The sequence below is a fragment of the Ursus arctos genome, unplaced genomic scaffold (genome assembly GCF_023065955.2).
Source record: "Ursus arctos isolate Adak ecotype North America unplaced genomic scaffold, UrsArc2.0 scaffold_16, whole genome shotgun sequence".
Lineage (NCBI taxonomy): Eukaryota > Metazoa > Chordata > Mammalia > Carnivora > Ursidae > Ursus > Ursus arctos.
In genome coordinates, this window is record NW_026622830.1 from 41544585 (window position 1) to 41566794 (window position 22210).

General features: G+C 47.1%; 1 protein-coding gene across 1 annotated transcript in view; it reads left to right on the plus strand.

Annotated features, from left to right (window-relative positions):
* KAT14 (lysine acetyltransferase 14) overlaps window positions 1-17795 on the plus strand; it is a 32670-nt gene extending 14875 nt beyond the window's left edge. The window contains exons 6-10 of the mRNA XM_026502989.4: window positions 87-652; window positions 11476-11612; window positions 12444-12619; window positions 13956-14146; window positions 16764-17795. Coding sequence (XP_026358774.1) covers window positions 87-652; window positions 11476-11612; window positions 12444-12619; window positions 13956-14146; window positions 16764-16937 — 1244 coding nt within the window. The 3' untranslated portion in view covers window positions 16938-17795. The remainder of the gene's footprint in view (window positions 1-86; window positions 653-11475; window positions 11613-12443; window positions 12620-13955; window positions 14147-16763) is intronic.
* The last annotated feature ends 4415 nt before the right edge of the window (window positions 17796-22210 follow it).

Genomic DNA, 22210 nt, shown 5'->3' on the forward strand with positions numbered 1-22210 from the left:
CATGCATGCGTTCTCACCTCGTGGGCAGTGTGCCCTGCCTTTCTTCTTTCCTCAGTCTTGATCACACTGTCTTGCACTCTGCACAGATGATGATGAGATGGAAGGCGACGGGGTCATAGACCCAGGGATGGAGGACGTCCCACCCCCCTCCGGGGCAACAGTGTCCGGGGCAGTAGTCGGGGGCAGAAAGAAGGTCAGAGCGCCGGAACAGATAAAGCAGGAGGTAGAGAGCGAGGAGGAGAAGCCCGACAGGATGGACATTGACAGCGAAGACACAGATTCCAATACATCTTTGCAAACCAGGGCTCGAGAGAAGAGGAAGGCACAGCTGGAGAAGGACAGGAAACCTAAAGGGCCCAAGTACACACCTGTGAGCATCTACGAGGAGAAGCTGCTCCTGAAGCGGCTGGAAGCTTGTCCCAGTGCCGTAGCCATGACGCCGGAAGCTCGCAGACTGAAGCGGAAATTGATAGTCAGACAAGCGAAAAGGGATAGAGGCTTACCACTCTTTGACTTGGATCAAGTTGTTAATGCTGCTCTTCTGTTAGTTGATGGGATTTATGGAGCCAAAGAAGGAGTTTCTAGGCTTCCAGCTGGACAAGCCACATACAGAACGACCTGTCAGGACTTCAGAATCCTTGACCGATACCAGGTGAGACTCTCGGGCGGCAGTGGAGGTGGGGCAGGCAGACTTCGGAGTGGGCACCGTGCTGTGCTGGGACTTCAACTCCTGAGTGATTCTAGGGGAGAGAGAAAACAGCAAGGGAGAAAGATACAAAAATTGTTGGGCTTTATGTTTTGAAACTATTCATGATGGATACCCCTTAATATATCTGGGTTTGTTTGTTTCCTTTTGGGCGTTCAAGACAGAGCCTTGACACTTTCTCTGTCCCTCCTGTCCCTGGCGCGGACTGAGTTTGCACATGGTTTGTGTCATAGCTCTGAGTGCTACTTTTGTTGAGGACATAGGAGGTGCCAGACCAGGTGCTGAGCCGGCTCCAAGGAGACCACACGTAGGAGTAGATCAGTGTGTGTCAGCGCTTCCCAAGGAGATGCAGAGGAATCCAGGTCTGGGAGTGCTCCGGGGAATGATTAATTCCACTCAGAACTTCAAGAATACACCTTTCCACAGCAGGAACGACGGGTCTTATCTTCCTGAATCTTTGCTAGCTCTTGCTCCTAAGCAGCCTTTAACTACTTTTGCTAATCTGATAGCTGTGAAGTGAAATCTTATTTTTTATTCACATGTCTTTGTTTCCAGGTGAATTTAAACAGTTTTCATGTTTCCTAGGTGTTTCTCTGTCGGTGGATTGCCTATTTGGATTATTTGCACATTTTCTGTCTTCTTTGGAAACTAGTGGGCTGATGCTGCCAGTGTTCTGATCTTATTCTGTGATGTACCATGTGTGGGGCTTTTTCTTCTATTGTGTTGGCCATGTGGTGTGTGGGCCCTTTCAGTCTGAAACTCTCCTGGAATTCTCCTGGAATTCTGGAACATCTTCTTCCTTTCCTGTCTTCTATTTTCTCTCTTCTGTCTTGTTAGAACACACCTATTATTTGGATGTTGGTCCCTCTAGACCAGGGGTCGGCAGGCTTTCTGTCAAGGGGCAGACAGTAGATGGTTCTGGCTTTGCAGGCCACACAGTCTGAGTAGCAACTTCTCTCTGCTGTTGTGTGAGAGCAAGATGTAACGGATGGGCGGGGCTGTGTCCCAGTGACAGGTTATTTACTGCAACAGGCCAGATCTATAGTTCACTGACAACCCCTACTCTAGATGCATCCCTTTTCTCTTTTTTCTCCTGTTTTCTGTCTTTCCTGGGAGATAGTAACCTGCCTGCGTGTACCCTAGGGTGAGTAGGGAGGGCCAGGAGCCTACCATTCAGCTGGCAGACTTCCCTCCGGTAGTCCAGAATCGCTGCCAAGCCTCTCCAGACAGTCTAGCCTTCTGCCCGTGGAGGGAAAGATCATTTCTGGAGGTGGGCAGTGGGGGTGTAATTGGAGACTTTAACCTCTTAAGAGAGTCCCAGTCTATCGTCCTCTTGCCCACTCTCAGTGTTAGCAGGACCCATTGCGTTGCTGCCTTTCCTGAGGCTCTGCATGTAAATCACGGGGCTCCTGGTCCGTCTTCACTGCTGCCTTGGGCTCTGGCTCTCTGGTCTCAGCCGTTTGCCACTTACTCATATGCTTTTGTTGCAGTCATCTACTCACCTTTTCTTTGTTCTTGTGGGTTTGTCTTTTTAATCCCTATACTCAATTTTTTAAATTGTGAAATGTGTCCTATAACTGTAGGAGAATGCATACAACACATCGGTATAGTTTATAGATTAATAAATGCCTTTGAATCTATCTCTTGGGTTAAGAAACAGAACATTATAAGCACATTGGAGGTTCTGTGTACTGCCTACTCTTGAGTTTTTTTATGTCACTTTTAGTTTTTAAAAAAGCTAAGTAGGAGGCACCCATCTAGCTGTGTAAGGACTTTGCCACTCTTAGAGGGAAGCTTCCAGGAGAGGGTAAGCTGAGCAGTCTCCCTGGGTCATTGTTGTAGAGTGAATTGTGCCCCGCCTAAGATTGTACTGATGTTTTCGCCCCTGGTACCTGTGAGTGTGACCCTGTTTGGAAATAGGGCCTTTGCAGATGTAATTAGTTAAGATGAGGTCACACTGGAGCAGGGTGGGCACTTAATCCAATATGACTGGTGTCCTTACAAGAAGGGGAGAAGAGACACAGAGACAGACCCAGGGAGACCACCATGTGATGGCTGGGGCAGAGCAACGTGTCTATAAGCTAAGGGCACCAAGGGTCGCTGCCGTCACCAGGAGGTAAAAGCATAGAGCGGGTTCTTCCTTGGGATACTCAGAGCGCAGCCCTGCTGACCCCATGATTTCTGACTTCTGGCCTCTAGAACTGTGGAAGAATAAGTTTGTTATTGAAGCCAGCAGGTATGCGGGCCATAGATGTGGCAGCCCCAGGAAACTCACACAGTTGTGTGCTGGCTCCAGCTTCTGTGACCCCTTTCTAGAGGAGTCAGTGTTTTAGGTCATTCGGCAGTCCTGGGAAACATAAGGCTCATCACAGCCCGAGCCTCAGGCAGGGCTGTAGTGTATATCGTGCAGTGTGGCAGAAATCTGGGCAGGGGCAGTGCGACCCTCTCTTTCCTGCCTCCGGACTAATGTGCTTCCTGCAGCCTGTAGGAGGTCAGAGTGTCCTCTGCTGATCCAGGGAGTGGGCATGGAGGGAGTAGAAGAGTCTGAGAGTGCATGGTGAAACCCAGCTGAGCACTGAGGAGATTCTGGGCTACACCTCCCTGTGTTGAATGGTCTAGTAATCACACTGCTGGGTATTTACCCGAAAATACAAATACATGAATTCAAAGGGATATAAGCATCCCGACGTTTATTGCAACATTACTTAACAATAGCCAAACTATGGAAGCAGCCCAGGTGTCCATTGATAGATGAGTGGGTAAAGAAGATGGGTTTTATATATATACATATATATGTATATAAACACACACACACACACACACACACACACGCACACGATGGAATATTAGCCTTAAAAAAAAGAATGGCATCTTGCCATTTGCAACAACATGGATGGAGCTAGAGAGTATAATGCTAAGCAAAATAAGTCAGAGAAAGACAAATACCATATGACTTCACTCATACATGGAATTTAAGAAACAAATGAAGGGGGGGAAAGATAAATCAAGAGACAGACTTTATTGTAGAGAACAAACTGCTGGTTGCCAGAGGGGAGGGGGGTAGGGGGAAAGGGGAAGCAGGGGATGGGGACTAAGGAGGACACCTACGATGAAAAAAATAAAATGATAAAACTAAATAAAAGATGATACACTGCAGCAGGGACTTAAGACAATGGCCTCAGTGTGCCTGCTCCTCGAGTGACACTTGTCGCTCAGTAGTGGTCCCAGGACCTCCCTTCGCTGGAGACTCACTCGCCCTTGCTCTGTATTGAACCTTCGGTTTCCTGTGCCTCAGCTTCACCTTCTTACAAGAAGGTTTACTCCCTTGCTTTCGTTGAGCGCATTCTTAGTGGCTTCTGGAGGAAAGCTGCCTGGGAAGTAAAACTGGAGACCTTACATGTCCGAAAGGCCTTGAACTTAAGCCAGAGTCCCAAGCCAGTGTTGGGTAAAGCTGAGACAGCTAAGCAGTACTGGCAGCTTTCCCATTCTGAGGGAAAATGAGGCTCAGCCTGGGTCTCTGTGTCCAGACCCGTTATCTGGGAGCACCCTTTGACGTGGACCCCCACTGTCTCTTCCTTGGGGTCTTTCCCTCGGGCCACTCTTCCAGTCTCGGAACCCTGGTTACCTCCTAGGGGCAGGGGGACCCTAGCCTTCCAACTTGTGGGACTCCTGCCTCCGCGCCACGGGAGCTGCCCCCCAGAGTGCCGGTTACACCTCCCCTGGAAATGGGATGTGCAGACGTCTGTGGGGAGGCAGCCAGCTGGCAGCAGGGGTTGAGGCCCTGGGGATCGAACTGCGGGGCACACAGCTCTTCCGTGCTCCTTATTCTACTGCCCCGTTTCTTCCCAGCTCCAGAGGAGTCTGGTGCTGCCACCGGGTTGTGGGAGGGTGCCGCGGTACAGATGGGCCTGCTTCTCACCTTACCCGGAGCCAGCTTGGGAGTGCTGGCTTCACAGCGATCAGTATTTGTCCATCTGCCTCCCAGATGTTTCTTCCCCTGATCTTTCTATTTTTGTCTGCTTCTCTTTTTTTTAAAGGCTGATTCTATAGTTCTAGTGGGTTTGGGAGGGGATAAAATTGTGATTAATCTCCCATCCCAACATGGAATTTTAGTATCATGTTAATGCAGTTACACAGGGGAGCAGCTATCAGTGCATTTGCTCAATCTGTACTCTTTGTTGTTTTCTGATAAATCAGTCATAGCTATAAATGTCCCTATAAGGCTGCTTTAGCTGTGACTTAGGACTTTTGAAATGATGTGAGTTCATTATCAATCAGTACTTAGCAGTTTGTGATTTTTCTCATTATTTCTTCTGTTACCCGAGTTATTTAGTGCTTTTTTTTTTTTTTTGGTTTTTAGATATGTAGGAATTTTTTTTTTAATTTACTGTTTTCTTTTTTTATTTTATTTTATTTTATTTATTTATTTGACAGAGAGAGAGACAGCCAGCGAGAGAGGGAACACAAGCCGGGGGAGTAGGAGAAGAAGAAGCAGGCTTCCCATTGAGCAGGGAGCCTGATGTGGGGCTCGATCCCAGGATCCTGGGATCACGCCCTGAGTCAAAGGCAGACGCTTAACGACTGAGCCACCCAGGCGCCCCAGGATATGTAGGAATTTTTAAGGTCTCTTTTAGTAATTGATTTAATTTCTAATCAAATTATGTTGCGGTCAGAGAAAATAGTGTATATGATGTTGATTCTTTGCTATAAAGAAAGTTACATGCTCTATTTTTATTCTTTTTGTGGGTCCTAACTTACGACATATATTTATTTTGCTCTGTAAATTTTCTAATATTATCATGTGGTCTTTCTTCCAAACAGAATATTTTTGCATGTTCTTATCTATCTTTGTTCTTTTGTATTGCTTTTTTAGATAACAGTAAACCTCACTAAACTGTTTATTCTTCTTTCCCATCGTTTCTTCCTAGATTAATTTCTTGTTAGACTACTTTCTTTAACAGTTTTTTAAAAATACGGTCTTTTTGAAATTAATTTTGAATACCTGTATGCCTAAGATTATCTTCATTTCACTCTTGCATTTAAATGATAGCATAGCTGGATATAAAATTGTAATTTTATTTTTTCCTTCAACATTTTGAAATTATTACTCCATTATCATCTTGCATATAGTGTTGCTGCTGAGAGCCTCACTGTTGGTCTTATTCTTGTTTCTTTGTAGGTGGTCTCCTGTCTTATTTTCCCGCACCCTGGAAGCGTCTTCGTTTCCAATGTTTAATTTGTCTTCATTTCCAATCTTTAATTCTGTTTGTGCTTTAAAAGTGTTTTTTTGATCTCATTTATCTTGTTTGACAGAGCTTCTCCTTCAGTCACAGTGTCTTATATGCTGATTTGTTGTTAAAAACCACTAACTTCTGCTTCAGAGCCAAGTACAACACAGAGTTTGGGATAAGAAGGAACAGTAGCTTTATTGCTTTGCCAGGCAAAGAAGGCTGCAGCAGGCTAAGGCCTTCAAAACTGCAAACCCGCCCGGAGGAAGAGGCTGGGGGGCTTTACAGGGAAATACAGGATCTAGCTGGGTTTGACAGGAACTTGTCTGTGCTGCCAGCCTCGTTGGACATGTCTTCAGGATAGTGCTGGCTTCCTGAAACAAAAGGCTAAGAAGGGAGGAGGAGTGGTTGTGCAAGAGAGGAACAGGGTGACTTTAAAACCGAACTTCGCTGAAGCATCAGTGCAACCATTTTGATTTTTGTTCAACTTTATGCTTTTAAGCGGTTTCATCTTGACATTTATCCTGCCTTTGTTCTCTGAGCTTCCCAGATTTGTGGTTTTGGTGTGGTGTCTGATTAATTTGGTGAAATTCTCAGTCATTACTGCTTCAGATATTTCTTCTGCTCCTTTCTCTCTTCTCGTTCTGGTATTCCTATTACACGTATTTTACGCCTTTTACAGTTGCAACACAGTTCTGGATATTCTCTTCTGTTCTGGGTTTTTTTAAGTCTTTTTTTTCTCTTTGTTTTTCAATTTGGGAAGTTCCTCTTGATGTCTTCTCAAGCTCAAAGGTTCCTTCTTCAGCCCTATCCGGTCTACTCTTGAGCCCACCAAAGGCGGCTCTTCATTTCTGTTATAATGTTTTTGATCCCTAGCATTTCTACTTGATTCTTTCGTAGCATTTCCATCTCACTGCTTAAATTGCCCATCTGTTCTTGGGTGTTGTCTGCTTTGTCCAGTAGAGCCTTTAACAGTTTAATCATAGTTGTCTTAAATTCCCGGGCTAATAATTCCAACATCTCTGCCATGTCTTAGTCTGGTTCTGATGCTTGCTCTGTCTCTTCAGACAGTGTCTTTTGCCTTTTAGTATGCCTTATAATTTTTCTTGAAAGCCAAATATGTTATCCTAGGTAAAAGGAACTATGGAAAATAGGCCTTTAGTGGTATAGGGGTGAGATGTACTGGTGAGAAGCAGTCCATGGACCTATGATCAGTTCTCAGTCTTTTAGTGAACATGTGTCCCTGGGCTGTTACTGTCACAGTGTGTCTCAGATTTGCTTCCCCAGTTGGGTGGCATGGAATGGCTGGCGGGAGCTGGAGGTGGCTAATTTCCTTTCCACAAGTTGGTTAGGTTCTGATAAAACCGAATGGGCTAGGTGTTGGTACAGTACTTTCTCTTGAGGACAGGCCTTGTTATAAAGAACAAAGGACTCTGACATATTTTCAGAACAGCTACCTTTTTCTTGCTGGAAGCCTGAGGGGATTTTTTTCTTTGATCCTTACCATGAGAACCTGGTAGAGCTCCTGGAGGTAAAAGTCACAAAAATGTGCCCCCCCCACCCCCCTGGAGTTTTTTCTCTCCCCTTTATCCACACTGTGTCTCCAGCAATTTGTCCGTTGCTGGTTAGGTTTTCCTACCCCAGCACTGGTTCCTGGAGGTTTCTACTCTGCGGAGTTAGGATTCTCTGTGTACACCTGTTTGTCTTTCCAATTTGGGGGGAGGGGGTATAGTTTGCTCTGTGATCTCAGTGCTCTGATGGATCTATGAAGAGTTTTTACTTGTTAGGATACAGCGACAACTTCCGTTCTCCTTATATGCTGGACAGGAAATCGGAAGTCCTCTCACTTGCTCTTTAATCTGCGAAATTCTTCATCTTTGCTTCTTTAAATATATTCCTCTTTTATTTTTTCCCCTCTTTTATGAACTTCTGTTATGGGTGCTGACACCATTAATTCTTTCCTTTATCTCTTCCTTTGCCTGTTTGAAGAGATCCTCAGTCTGTCCCTAACTTGTTCACTGAGTCCTTTATTTCAGTGATCATGTATTTAATACCCGGTAATGAATAAGAGTTTCTTCATAACTATACTCATTCCTGTTGCCAGATGCCTTTATTACCTTGGAACCTATTTATTATGCTTTTTTTTTTTTTAACAGGCTTATCGAGATACTATTCACATACCATACAATTCCCCCATTTAAAGTGTGTGTACAATTTGGTGGTTTCTACCGTATTCTCAGAATTGTAGAGCCATCATCATAATCAATTTTAGAACATTTTCATCACCCTGAATGGTTTAGCTGTTACTGGACAACCCCCCACACCCAGCCCCCATGAATCTACATTCTGCCTCTATGGATTTATCTATTTTGTTGGACATCTCACATAAGTGGAATCAGATAATATGCGGTCTTTTCTGACTGCATTCTTTCACTCCGCACATTTTCAAGACTCACCCATGTTGTAGTATATATGAGACTTCATTCCTCTTTGTCGCTACCTAATTCCCCATTGTGTGCACACACCACATTTTGTTTACCCACACATCAGTTGATGGACATTTGGGTTGTTTCCACGTTTTGACTCTTGTGAACAATGCTGCTTGAATTGGTATAGATGTCTCTGTGTGGACATAGGTTTTTATTTCTCTTGAGTACTTACCTATGAGTGGGATTGCTCAGTTCAATGGTAACATATTTAACATTTTGATTAACTGCCAGACTTTTCCACATTAGCTGCGCCATCTTAGATTTGCATCAGCACTTTATGAAGACCCTGACTTTTCCACACATCCTTACCAATACTTGTTGTTATCTCTTTTTGACTATAGCCATCTTCGTGGGTGTCAAGTGGTATCTCATTGTCGTTTGGGTTTGCATTTCCCCGATGACTGTTTATTTGCTTTTTAAAAATGCTTGGCTGTCTGGTAAATTAATCCTGCCTTTTCCAGTACATTTGTTTACTTTGTTTTCTTTTCTGCACTCCTTGTTAGCATATCTTGAGTTTTTCCCTTGTGAATGAGTATTCTCTTGGTCTAACCAGGTGCCTTTGCTGGTGTGTACACCTGGGGGAGGGGCATCCTCTTGACAAGTTGTAGTCTCCAGCAGTCTGGGCGTCCTGCTGTGACCCCTCCAGCCGACACTTGCAGGCAAAGGTGATTGGCAGAGGTCCGCCGGAGCAGAGCTTGTAAGAGGAAGTGCCCCCATCCCCATGTGTGGTAGAAAGCCTTGCTCTGCTCTAGGCTGCCCTTTGCTGCCTACCTGTCCCTGGCCACCTTTGGTCTCTCCTGAGGTTTCTCACAGCCTTTGTGTTCCATCTTCCCTGTCACTTTTATGGCATCTTTCAGAACGGGTTTGGGGAACGGACCCAGCAGCCCACCTAGTGCTCCATTTTGTTTAGAACTAGAAGTTAGAAGAAACTCATTTAATATTTTCCAAACTGTGGGATGCTTCCCCCCAGCCCCCCGCCACCGTTTTGTCATTCAGCAAAGGTAAATTGAGTACTCGATGTGTGCCAAGCACTCCTCCAGCTGGGGACGTTGTGGTGAAATAGGTCGGGAGGTGCCCACCTGATGGGGCAGTGAGATGACAGGACTAGCTCACGAAGCGGGATCATTTCCTGCAAGGTGGGTGCCGCAGCGGGCGGGAGAGCAGAGGCAGCAGTACCGCTTGAGGACAGCCTTTCAGTGGAGGTGCCACTCGACCCCATCCCCTCCACAAGGAGGAGCCCGGCTGAAGAAGGTTCGGGGCAGAAGGCCCAGGTGCAGGCCCCGAGGCAGCAGATAGTTTGGTGCGTGGGGCTGGAGCATAGTGATGGCAGAGGAAGTGGGTGGGAGATGGGGCCACAGAGGTTAACAGGTAGATCCTGCAGTCACAGGTAAGGGCTTTGAATTGTACGGGAAGCCACATAGGAGTTTTGATCAAGGGAAGTGGGTATATTTGTTTTTAAAAGAAGCATCTGGCTCCATGGGAGAATGGGCGATAAGGGGCGAGAGTAGAAGTGGGGAGACCCATGGGAAGTAGCGGTAGTGATCCAGGCAGACGTTGCAGGTGGTCTAGAGAAGTTAGGGTACTGGATGACTTCTGTGGAATCCACACAGCTCACCTCGAGTCATGAACCAGATGGTCCATTGTGGGCCAGTGGTTCAGTGGCTGCTGTTTCGGTGATCTGTTGCTGCATTGCAAACCACTCTAGAACTTAGAGGCTTAAAGTAGTATTTAATCTTCTGATTCTGTGGGTTGACTAGGCTCAGCTGGGTGGTGGTTCTACCCCATGTGCTGAAGGCTGAGGTTACGCCTATGGCTGCCTTCAGCAGGGAGCTTGGTCAGGATCAGAATGACCAGGATGGCTCGCCTTCCTCCAGAGCCCATCTCCAGGTGGGGTCCAGCCTAGACACCGTGGCAGCTGGACTGGAAGAGAGAGTGCGGAAGCTGCCGGTGCTCTTAAGACCTGGGCTCAAGGTCCCAGAGCGTGACTTCTGACGCTTTGTCATTGGTCAAGGCCTGTTGCAAGGCCCACCCAGATTCAAGGGGAGGGAGTAGACCGTCCCTTGACAGGAAGAGCCACAGTCTCCACAGGTGCGGGAGGAAGTGTCGAGGCCACGTTTGGAGACTGTATGCCATAGCCCTGAATTTCCCTCTGAAACTTATTTGAAAGTCCTGGAAGAATTTCAAAGTCATCCTTTGAAAGTTTTGGTGTCCAGTTGGGGAAAGTAATGAGAGCAAATTATAAAAGAAGGAATTCTTGCTCTCCTTCCAACGAAGTTATTTTCTAGGCTAAAGAGCAAACGGACTCTCCAAAAACAACTCCGGTTTCTAAACTTCATGTAGCCCTTGGCAAACCACTTCATACATGTGCCTTTTAATCTTCCATCTGGGCTCTCTGCTGTAAAGCCCTAATTGCACATGTTCTGTTCCTACATGACTGAGGGCCCTCGAGCAGCACTCCAGGAAGCAGACATCTCCGTTCAGGCTCCCGGCGTGAAACCCACCTGTTCAGAGCACCTCCTCGTTCGACCTCTGGGAGGGCCTCTCCGCTGTCATGATTTGTCATAGGGACGATGGTCTATGTCAGTCCTACACCTGTCCAACTTAGTAGAATAGAGGCCGATTTTACCAAACCCGTACACAGGGGCGGCATTAGTTGGCCCCTTCCGCTCTGTGGATAACACACTGCTCCTCCAACGTGACCCACGTGTTGAGTAGGTTAAGATCTGATGACTGGATTGGAGGTGTTATTAGGCAGAATGCAACCTACAGAAGCTGTAAATCCAGGGCTCAGCCCTGCATTCCACTCACTTAAACATTTTTAGGTAACTTTAAAATTTTTTAAATTATTTCAGTTTTAAACTTAACAACCAGGATCAGTTTTTCATATCTGATTCTATGCAGAGGTACTATTGAAATTTGAGCATTCCCAATAAGTAATACAAAAAGACCTACTTTCCAACACATAAACATGTCCTTACATAGTAATTATCTGAAATTAAACCAGTCCTTTGAGTGACTTTATTTCTACATCACCAGCGTTTCTTTCTCCTAGACTGCCTTGCCATCCAGGAAAGGGTTTCGGCACCAGACTACTAGATTTCTGTATCGTTTGGTGGGATCGGAGGATCTGGCCGTGGACCAGAGTATCGTCAGCCCTTACACCTCTCGGATCCTGAAGCCTTACATCAGGTACTTGGAGAAGAGCTGTGACGTTGAGTGTGTTGTGAGCAATGGCCTTGGTGGCTTCTGCACCCTGGTCCGCCGCTGGAGTGAGGCCAGACGGGCCCCTGGGAGCGGGCATCAGCACAGACTGAGTCTGTGCTCCGCGTCCAGTCTTACCCTTGGCTTGTTTCGACTGTAGTTTTTTGCAGAAAGGGCAGTCCTTTGAAGGAAATGTAAAAAGCAAGAATAAATTAACTCCACTAGAATTCATTATGAGTATTATACTCGTCATGTTTCTTTTAAATTTTAACGTTGTATATATTAGTAGTCTGTAAAATGAAAAAAATGGGAGAGATATCTCAGTTGGGCTAACGTCTGGGGGTGATGATGAGTCTCGTTGTCTAGGCAGTGCTGTCTGAGCTGAGCTGACCAGAGAGGCCCCCAGTGCTGTCTTGGGAGAGTGTCTTGTTGACACACTTGCTGCAGAGTCACCTGACCCTCCTTGCCCAACAGCGCAGTCCGCCGGGCCTGTGACAGGCAGTGTGCGGACCCTCCTTCCCAGGGCTCTGTCCTGGGCCAGCGCACGCAGGCTTGAGTCAGGCTGCTGTTGGTCCCTCACTCTGTGCATGAAGGCTCGTCAGCACAAGTAGTGTTCCTGGCAGGTGCAGAGGGTGAATTTTAAATTTCATACCAGGAAAGTATCAGGCTTTCAAGTTGTCAAGCTATCTGCCATAGAAAGGGGCACAAGTTAGCTTAAAATTTCAAGCAGAGTGAAGAGTTGATGTGAATCACTTGGCTAGGAATGATAGTGAGTTTGTTTTTCTTGACTTGAGTTTGTTTTTTTCTGCGATCCTGGAGGCGTGATTATGAAACAAAGCCGCCCAAACTGCAGCTCCTGTCACAGATTCGTTCCCACCTGCACAGGAGTGACCCTCACTGGACGCCAGAAGCTGAGGCACCTCTTGATTACTGCTACGTCCGGCCAAATCACATCCCAACAATAAACTCCATGTGTCAGGAGTTTTTCTGGCCCGGTATGTTCTCCCTCCCAAACTAGGCAGATCAGTTTTTTGTGTAGTTCACTGTAGTGATATTTTTAAATTAGTGTAGGTCATGTGACTCTAAAGTCTTTACTCATGATCTCATTTAGTTTGTCTCTGCTAACATAGAAATAGTAAAATATGAACACCTCTTTCTTCCTAAGATCAAGAAAAAGCCAGCAATTAAAGTAATAAGCAATATTTTTATATGTTTCTCTTCCCTGTCTGTCTCTGCTTCCAGAATAAAAGATTCATCCTGTTTTGCTTCTACATATGTTTAGATACCAGGTAATTTCTACCAGTGATACATTGGCTGGTAGCTTGGGCATGTTGGGACACTTTTGATTTTTTGCTTAATAATTCTGTAATTTTGTTTATTTAGCTATTCCTTGGGAACAGTGTTAATACAGCCAAAAGGCATTTTTAAAAAGCCAGATACCCCAATTGCAGACTTTGAAAATAAGAGTAGACCCAATATGATTTGTCATTTTATTAGCCTCAACATATTGTATCTCTATAGACCAAAACCAGCAAGTAAAGGAATGAACGCATTTTCATCGCTAAATATAAACACGTTCTTTGTGGATCTGTTTTACCGTGCTGCTTTGAAACGCAAAAGAAATATTACATGTCTTCCAGATGTTAGTTAGATAAGATTTCTTCGGGATTAGAGCTGTGTCATCTTTGTTGTCAGATAACCACGTAATAGTGTGGTGGCAGAGTTGTGCTCATCTTTTAGGAGTGGTATGGGGGCCTAAGGGAACATTCTGGGAGCATCTGCTACTTCCCGACCTTACTTTGGGTGCCTCCATACTTTATGCATGCAATCATTGTTTATCCCTTTTACTGTAAAATGTAGCCTTTGTACAAAAGAGCTTGTAAACTGTACACGTTTGAGGTGAAAAACACAACAGTATGGGCTCTCGGGGGTCTTTGCTCCCACCCTGTGAGGTCTGGGTGTGCAGACGCTGAGGCCCATTTCTAGAAAGGTGTTGGCTGACACATTGTGGAGGAGCATAAGTTCAAGGCCAGGTATGTCCAGTTCTAGACCTGTGCGATCTCTACTACCGACCCTATCCTGCTTCTATTCTTTTAACACATGTACTTAGAAAAGACAGTGTTAGTTTTGATATTTTCTAAAATTCACTTCTATTTTTATGATCTGAATGTATGCTGTCTATGCTAATATCTCTGTCTTTAGTTTTGTTTTTGATTTTTTTTTTTTTTTTTTTAGCATGCAGGTGTAGTTGTAAGTACAGACTGAACAGCTTGGTGTTTGCTAATTCCAGAAGGCACACAATTTGAATCTTCAATTATGTCTTTTCCTTAGGCATTGACCTGTCTGAGTGCCTGCAGTATCCAGACTTCAGTGTTGTTGTCCTTTATAAAAAAGTCATCATTGCCTTTGGCTTCATGGTTCCCGACGTGAAGTACAATGAAGCTTACATTTCATTTCTGTTTGTCCATCCTGAATGGAGAAGAGCAGGGATTGCGACATTCATGATTTACCATCTGATTCAGGTAAGCTCTCTGTGCTACCAGCTTGCCTCTGGGCTCCCCAGGAAGACAGGAGGAATGATGCTGGGCTGAGCCTTCCCAGCGCGGCCCAAAAGAATGGGTGGTCTCAGAAACCCACTGAGAAAACATCAGTCACCATCCCTCCTGAGGCTCTTAACACACACAGATAAAAATCTTCGCCCCTCTAAAGTAAGATCACTGTTCAGGCCCAGGCTTCAAAGAAACCAGTTTGTAAACATGTACAGTAAATAAAATGAGAAAATACCAGAAGTGAGAGCCCAAAGCACTCATAGGACCCACAGTGGTAACTGCTGCTGATCTTAGAAACCCCACCGCCACGACTCTGAGGAGTAGAAGTGGGACTGCGGTCTTTGGGGCTTTTTTCTTACCGAGGTATAAGTGACATACAAAACATACTCATCTCGGCTGTACAGTGTAATGATTCAATACTTGGATATGTTGCGAAACAACACAGTGAGTCTAGTTACCATCCGTCACCACGCATAGTTACATAGTTACAAACATTTGTTTTCTTGGGATGCGAACTTTTAAGATCTGCTCTCTTAGCAACTTTCAAATACACAGTACGGTATTGTGAACTCTAGTCCCCATGCTGTACGGGACATCCCTGGGACTGACTTGTTTTCTAACCTAGAAGTCTGCACCTTTGACTTGTACACCTTCCGCCTGTACACCCACCCCCCAGCCCGCCGCTGGCAACCACCAGTGCGTTATCTCTATCTGTGAGTTCAGTTTTTATTGTTTGTTTCTTAGATTCCACATATAAATGCGATCATACAGTATCTGTCTTCGTCTGACTTCTTTCACTAAGCATAATGCCACCTATGCTGTTGCCAAAGTTTTTAAGTAATTTTAAACATTTTAGCAAACCATATCCACCAGGATTACACATTCTATTACTGCCAATTACTGTTCACTTTACTATCACTGTCTGAGCTGTATAAGCTTCTGAGACTTGATTTTAATATTGAATTACAATTCATCCTCTGATATATCTGTACCACTGTTGAAGAAAATACACCATATATTTATATACTAACATGAGAAAAACACATAAGGAGTTCCCCCCCAGAATCTTTCTGGTAAACTTTTATTTCGAAACCATTTGGCTGGGTCACCTGGGAGGCTCAGTTGGTTAAGTGTCTGCCTTTGGCTCAGGCCATGATCCCAGGGTGCTGGGATCGAGCCCTGTGTCGGGCTCCCTGCTCAGTGGGGAGGCTGCTTCTCCCTCCCCCTCTGTGTGTTCACGTGCTCTCTCTGTCTCTCTCTCTCTCTCAAATGAATAAATAAATCTTAAAAAAAAAAAAAAAGAAACCATTTGGCATGAAGGATTGAGTGTTACATGGGCAAGATTCCTTTTAAATAGAGGAAAGGGAAGATAAAACATCATTTTTCCAATTTAGTTTTTTTATTTTTATTTATTCAAAGATTTTATTTTATTTATTTTATCCCCGTCACTGGCAGGGGCCCGCGGGCAGCGCAGGGGCACCGTTCCCACATATGTGCCTCACGGAAGGCCTGGCGCAGGGCCAGTCCTTCCTGAGTGCTCAGCGGGTGGGTGCAGGTGCGTTCGTCCTGTGTGCAGGCCCGGCCCACAGCCAGTCCGCGAGCCTCAGGCCCACACAGTACCGCTCAGCTGGGCGGTAGTGCTCGATGGCGCCATGGTCGGACCAGGCACGGGACACGAGCGCCACTCCACAGAATTCATGTCCTGCACTCCCAGTGGTGCTGCTGGGCCCAGAGCGTGAGTGAAGCAGAGCAAAGGGGAGAGCTGTCTACCTGAGAGACCTCTTAAATCTAGGCCTGAGGGGACCCTGGGGTTGCAAAATCTCAAGGACCCTGTCAGCCTCAGTATTTTGGTGCCTTCCTCATTAGAAAGCAAAGTCTTATGACTTTTGATTTTTTTCTTCTGTGTAGCTCATTAAAGAATCTTAAGAACTTGCCTGGTATTAATAGAATGAAGATTACTCTCCTCCCCCCACCCCCAGGATTAGGGCAGTGCTGAATACAGAAACCGCAAGCTAGTGCTGTCCATTTGGGAGGGATGGCAGGGGGCCTGTGGGATTCCCAAGGTCTGGGCTGGGTCTTTAGGTTTCATAACTAAACGAAAGGCCTGATACCTCGTATCCAGCCTCCTAACAGCATCCTTTCTAGTAGGTGTAGGAAGGGCATTTTTACAAGTTTAAGTACAAGATAACATCTAGTTTTAAAAAGCAAGAACTTCTCATCTTGTTCTCTACTTCTTCAAGATTGTCAGAGTGCCAGGTATTGATATGTGTGATATCTGGAAGTGTGGTTGAATTATAAATAAAATAATCCAGTTGACAATAAACTATCCCCCTGGGCCCTTTGCTTCAGAGAGCAAAAACACCCAGCACACCATCCATTTCCTTAGTCTCGAACGTTTCCGTGAGCGTGTGGCTCGGCCGCAGAGAGTGACTGGGGCTCCCAGCTGCTGCTGGGTGTTGGGCGTCCCAGCTGCCGTCCCTGCTGTCCCCGGTTGCCATAACTACCTACCTACACTTCACAGACTTCCCTCACCTACTCATTTCCCTCGGGCTCTTTGATTCTCATCTGGTACTTTTCCACCCTTTGGCAGACCTGCATGGGCAAGGATGTGACCCTTCACGTCTCAGCAAGCAACCCCGCTATGCTGCTCTACCAGAAGTTTGGATTCAAGACTGAGGAATACGTCTTAGATTTCTACGATAAGTATTACCCCCTGGAGAGTACGGAGTGTAAGCACGCATTCTTCCTGAGGCTCCGGCGCTGAGGTGAACGAGCGCTCCACAGAGACAGTGTGCTCTTCGAGGTGGGTCCTCACGTAGGCCGCAGGCAGCTGCTCCTGTCCCCGGGGGCCCCCGTCTCTGCGATTGGACGGCCACTCAGACCTCTCACCGGAGGCTAGACCGGTGGTGGGCAGCGGAATTGAGGAGCGAGCAGCCCTTCAGCAAAAGCGCCATCCTGTCCCATCTGCTGAGGCCTCGGCCCCCATCTCGGGACTCCGCTAGGACTGAATGATGCCACTGCTGTCCTTCCACGCACAGCTTGCAGGAATAAAGGAGCATCTCAGCTGATGTTCCGTCAGAGAGAGTCTGTGCCAGTGTACAGGATGAGGAAGTACGGTAGCCGCGAACGATCGAGGCCATGCCACGGGGCGCTAGCCCGTCAGGGACGGTGGGAGATTCAGCCCACGGAGGGAGGCCAGCACTCACCCGGCCATCGGTGAGCCGTCGTTGAGCCTTGAACCTGGGAAGACTTCTAGGGCACTGAGCTGCTGCTGTCTCTCCCTGACTTTGGCCACAGTCCAAATAAACAGAGTGTTTGTGTCCACATGCGTGTCACCTGCTCTGCTGTTAGCGTCTCCCGCCAGAGGACCCCTCCTCCCCGCGCCCGTGCAGCTGGTTTGGGGTTGCAGTGTCTGCGCGGCCTGCCGGCAAGACTGTGCTGCTGGCTGGAGGTGTGGGTGGTGGAAGCAAGCCAGCTGGGGACAGAGCCTGTCTTGTCTGCGGGACCAGGCTGTTGGGTTTGGGGGGGTGTTGGAGATGGACTGTCAGGCGGGGTGTTTTGGATCCAGCAGGAGCTTTTCCAAAAGTATCAGATGTTCTCAAATAAAAATCTTTCCTTGTGACAATCTATGGCCAGAGCTTCAGTCTAACCAATTTGCTTTCAAACTCTCTTTAACGAAGAGCAGTGAGTGGTTCTTAACTTCTGGAGACCTGGCTCCCTGTGAGAATCCAAAGAAAGCTGAATTCTCTAGAAAACTGTGCATGCACATTTAAAATCTTGCCTCCGAGATCTGTGGACCGCAGTCAGGAGCCTCTGTTCCAGGGGCCGGACTTAGAGCCAGCTCGCATCTCTTTGTTCAAGGGGAAGGCGCGGTCCGTCTGTGCAAGGGCCGCCTGGTTCTGTCCTTGGACAGCAGCCCAGGCTCTGTTCCACCTCGCGAGGGCCAGGAGCAGCATATCCTCCCTTCCTCCTTTCCTCCCCTTTTCCTCCCTCCTCCTTGCCCTTCTTCCTGACAGTTCTCTACCTTTTAAAGATTTGGGGATTATGACCCCAACAAGTGAAATGGAGGAAGTGACATTTTCCAAACTTGGAAACCAGGCTGCGATTGTTGTACGGGAACAGCAAGCATTTGCTGGGAAATGTGGCGGAAGCAACTCCTCCGTAACTTCGAGGAGCTGAGGGATTCTGCGATGGCCTTAATCTACCTTTGTTTTACATTTTCATTTTTATTTATTGAAGGATTTTATTTTTAAATGATCTCTGTGCCCCATGTGGGGCTCGAAAGAGTCGCATGCTTTACCAACAGAGCCAGCCGGGCGCCCCGCATTTTTAAATTATGGTGCAACAACCCCCCACCACCACTCAGATTCAGTGATTATCAAGATTGTTGCCACATTGGCTTCATCTGTCCTTTGCTAAATATTTTAAGGTAAATCCCAGATATCATAATTTCACACCTACTTTGGTAGATATTTCTAAAAACTAAGGATATTTTCTTATATAACTTTAATGCCTATTACCACTCACAAGAAGGTGAACCCATTTTCAGAATTAGCTAGTAGTCCATATGTAGTCACACTTATGGGTTGCCTCAAAAGTGCCTTTGCTGTGGTTGGTTTGGGTCAGTGTCCAAGTGGGGGGTCACACGGGTGACTGATGGCCCCCTCTCCACAGTCTGTTCGTGTAGACATGCCCTGCCCAACCGCAGTCCTGCTCCAGCGCTGGGCCTAGGCTACCTCCAGAGATGGGCCTAGTGGCCCCAGTATAGCAAGCAGCCACTGGTTTTGATCTGCCCTTGGCTTTCCCCCAGGCTGACACTATCAGAAACCTCTAACCACCCTCCAAAAGTAATGCTTAACTCATGCACGGGGTGGGGGCTGCGGCATGGAAGAGCGTTATCAAATTACCGTGTTTTGGTGGACTTTCCATTATAATTTATTTTGAAATTTCAACATTCCCAAGTAAGGAGGGCTTGTTTTCTGTTTTACAAAAGTGGGTGTGAGTTCTAAAGAGCTGAGGAACCCCATCTTCAGCTGTGTGTTCCCAAGGAGTCTGGATTGTCCTTGACCTGTAGCCAGGCCTCCCTGCCTCTGGGGAGGTGGCCTGTAGTAGCTGAGTGGGCTTCCAGGGCCCCCGTGCAGGTAGGAGTGAGACCAGAATTAACCATGTCCTTACTTATCCAGAGTCTTCCTAGGGAGGTTGAGCTCTTTGCAGCAGGATGTTTGAGAACCAAAACCATAATTTTGAATTTTCTAAAATTTAGTTAACATGCTTTATGCAAAATGCTCATCACCTAAAAGCCACACTTCCTTGGAACCTTCCCTGGAACTGCCTCCTGTGAGTGGGCTCGGTGTCCCCACTAAGCCCTAGGGGGAGAGCATCCCGGGTCCACTCCATAGGGCTGGGCTGCTCGGCACACTCCTTGGTTAAGGATATGCTTCTGGTATCTACTAGCAGGAGACTGGGATAAAAAAGTGTATCTCACTACTGGGGATGGCCATGGAGTGGTTGTAAGATTCTTCATTGGTACACACTTGCCTCATACTTGTGCACTCATTAGCATGTGCTGGACCCTGGGAAACAGGCTAAGTTAACTCAGACAGTATCGAACCTCAGCTTGCTCTCTCGTAAGAGGGTTGATGATCCCTGCCTGACAGGTTTGCCACAATAGGGACAACAAGGCCAAGAAAATCACTAACGGAGGACCTGAATTCAAAGGCAGGCAGTCTGGTGTCAGCCTGCGGCCTGCCCCGCTTGGGCCCCGCCCCGGGGATGAGGGGTGGTAGGTGGGAGTTCTGGGAGGGGTCAGCATCGTGCGTGGCTCACCACTACCCCCAGTGCCTAGAACCGCCCAGCGCAGGACTGGCACCCGCTAAGGCTTGGGTGGGTGCGGAGAAAATGAAGTGTCTTACTGTGTGCGTCTGGGCTTGGGGGGGGCGGGGGGGAGACCCCTCTCTCTCTCTCTTTTTTCTTTTCACTTTCCCAAATCTCACAAACACAGAATCTTTCTATTTATCACAAGTTAAAATTTTCTCACTTCTTGGACCCTGCATGAGCACAGGCCCCTTCTCTGCCTGGATGAGTAAAGGCGGCTTCTACCTCTTAGAACCTTACAATACTCTACACAGGTTCCACTAGGGTAGGGGAACCCTACCAGGGTAACCAGAGCCCGTAACCATATTCGGATTCGATGAGCTACGAAGACTGAAGGTTGCTCAGGTAAGAGCTGGAAGGGGCCCGTGGTTGTCACAGGTGGTATGGCTTCAGGCAAGCCCACGGGTGCAGAGGGCAGCTCGGCCTCCCCCTCTAGCTTCACTAGATGGTGTCTTACCGTGGGTGACGTGAAAGCATGCGTCAGTGTCATGAAGGCCACCGGTCGAAGCATGGTTCCATGGAATGCCCTTAGCCCCCGGGGCAGCTGGAGCCCCTAGATGTTTGTCTCCGATGTCATGCAGCCAGAGGTGTGCTGATAAATGTTTGACCACTGGTGGGGCCGGGGTCAGAGAGTCAGGAGCAGTAAGTCAAGCACCGATCTGCCGCATTTGCTGATTTCTGCGGCGTTAACACTCACCATGGTGGATCCAAAGCTCCCAATGTGATGTCACTGACGCCAGAGGCGGAAAGTCATGTACGTAGCACACCATCACGCAGCACTGCTGTCATAGAGACACGGTGGATAGAAACCTCCTCGAGAGCAGAGCTGTCACATAGTAAAATCAGCCTGTGGTGAGTTTTGAGAATTTATTATCTTGATTTTGAATGTGATTCATGTAATTTTATGTAATTCAACATTCCATAATGACTCACAAGATCGCTGGAAATCTAACCATCCGCTCCTGCATGCAGCTTGCCCTGGGCCCTCAGAGAGCAGGGGCTGGCAGCTCGCCCTGAGGTCCACCAAGCCGCGGACACATGGCCACCTGAGCCCAGGTGAGGACGGAGCTGCTGGGGGGCTGGGCTGGGGAGGTCAGGGAGGCTCCTGGAGGCCTGGCTGAAGGGAGGCCCTTCGTTCCAGGCTTGGCTTGAAAAAAATTCTTTTGGATTCAAATTCCATTCCCGTTTTCATAATTATCAACATTACCTGTGTCCAGGAGAACATCATGGGCTGTCATTTCAACTGTCAGACTATCGTTTCAACCGTTAGAAATTTTTGAATTAAAAAAAGAGAAGGTTAAATATCACCTACATTCATCAACTACTTTTCTCGTGGATGACAGTCAAGAACTAGAAGAGAATTCGTGAACACCCGTGATCGATAATTGTGGGTAGTGATTTCAAACATAGTACCTGATACTTTAAAAATTAGTTCATGGAAGCCAGACTAACCTTCTCATGGAAACATTGTAAGAGATTTTTGAGGAGAAATGGTATATAAATTCAATCTTTCGTGCCATGTTACTTTCTCTTTCTCCTACTGATGCTTCAAAGATCATTTTCTCCACTCGTGCCGGGTAGATGGGCCCCGTCCCTGCCCTGCACCCCGCGCCGTGCAGGTGTCTTTCGGTTTGCGTGCCGGCACAGGAGGGGAGCGCTGCTGGGCCACCTCTGCCTGCCCGTCTGGCCGCAAGATCACTCTCAGAACGGTCGCGTCAGCTGGCCCCGCGCTAGTGGCCGGCGGCCCGCCGGGCAGAGGGAGCGGTCTGTGGTCCCTGCAGCTGACGGTCTTTCAGAGCTGGGTGTTTTTATTTATTTATTTATTTGTTTGTTTGTTTTTAATAATTTTTTAAAATTATATTATGGGTTTTTTTTAAGATTTTATTTATTTATTAGACAGAGAGACAGCCAGTGAGAGAGGGAGCACAAGCAGGGGGAGTGGCAGAGGAAGAAGCAGGCGCCCAGTGGAGGAGCCTGATGCGGGGCTCGATCCCATAACGCTGGGATCACGCCCTGAGCCGAAGGCAGACGCTTAAGGACTGAGCCATCCAGGCGCCCCTATATTATGTTTTATACGCAAGTAATGAATCATGGAACCTCTCATCAAAGACTAGGGATTTACTGTACGAAGCTGGGTGTTCTTAACCAATCTCTCGTTAAAAA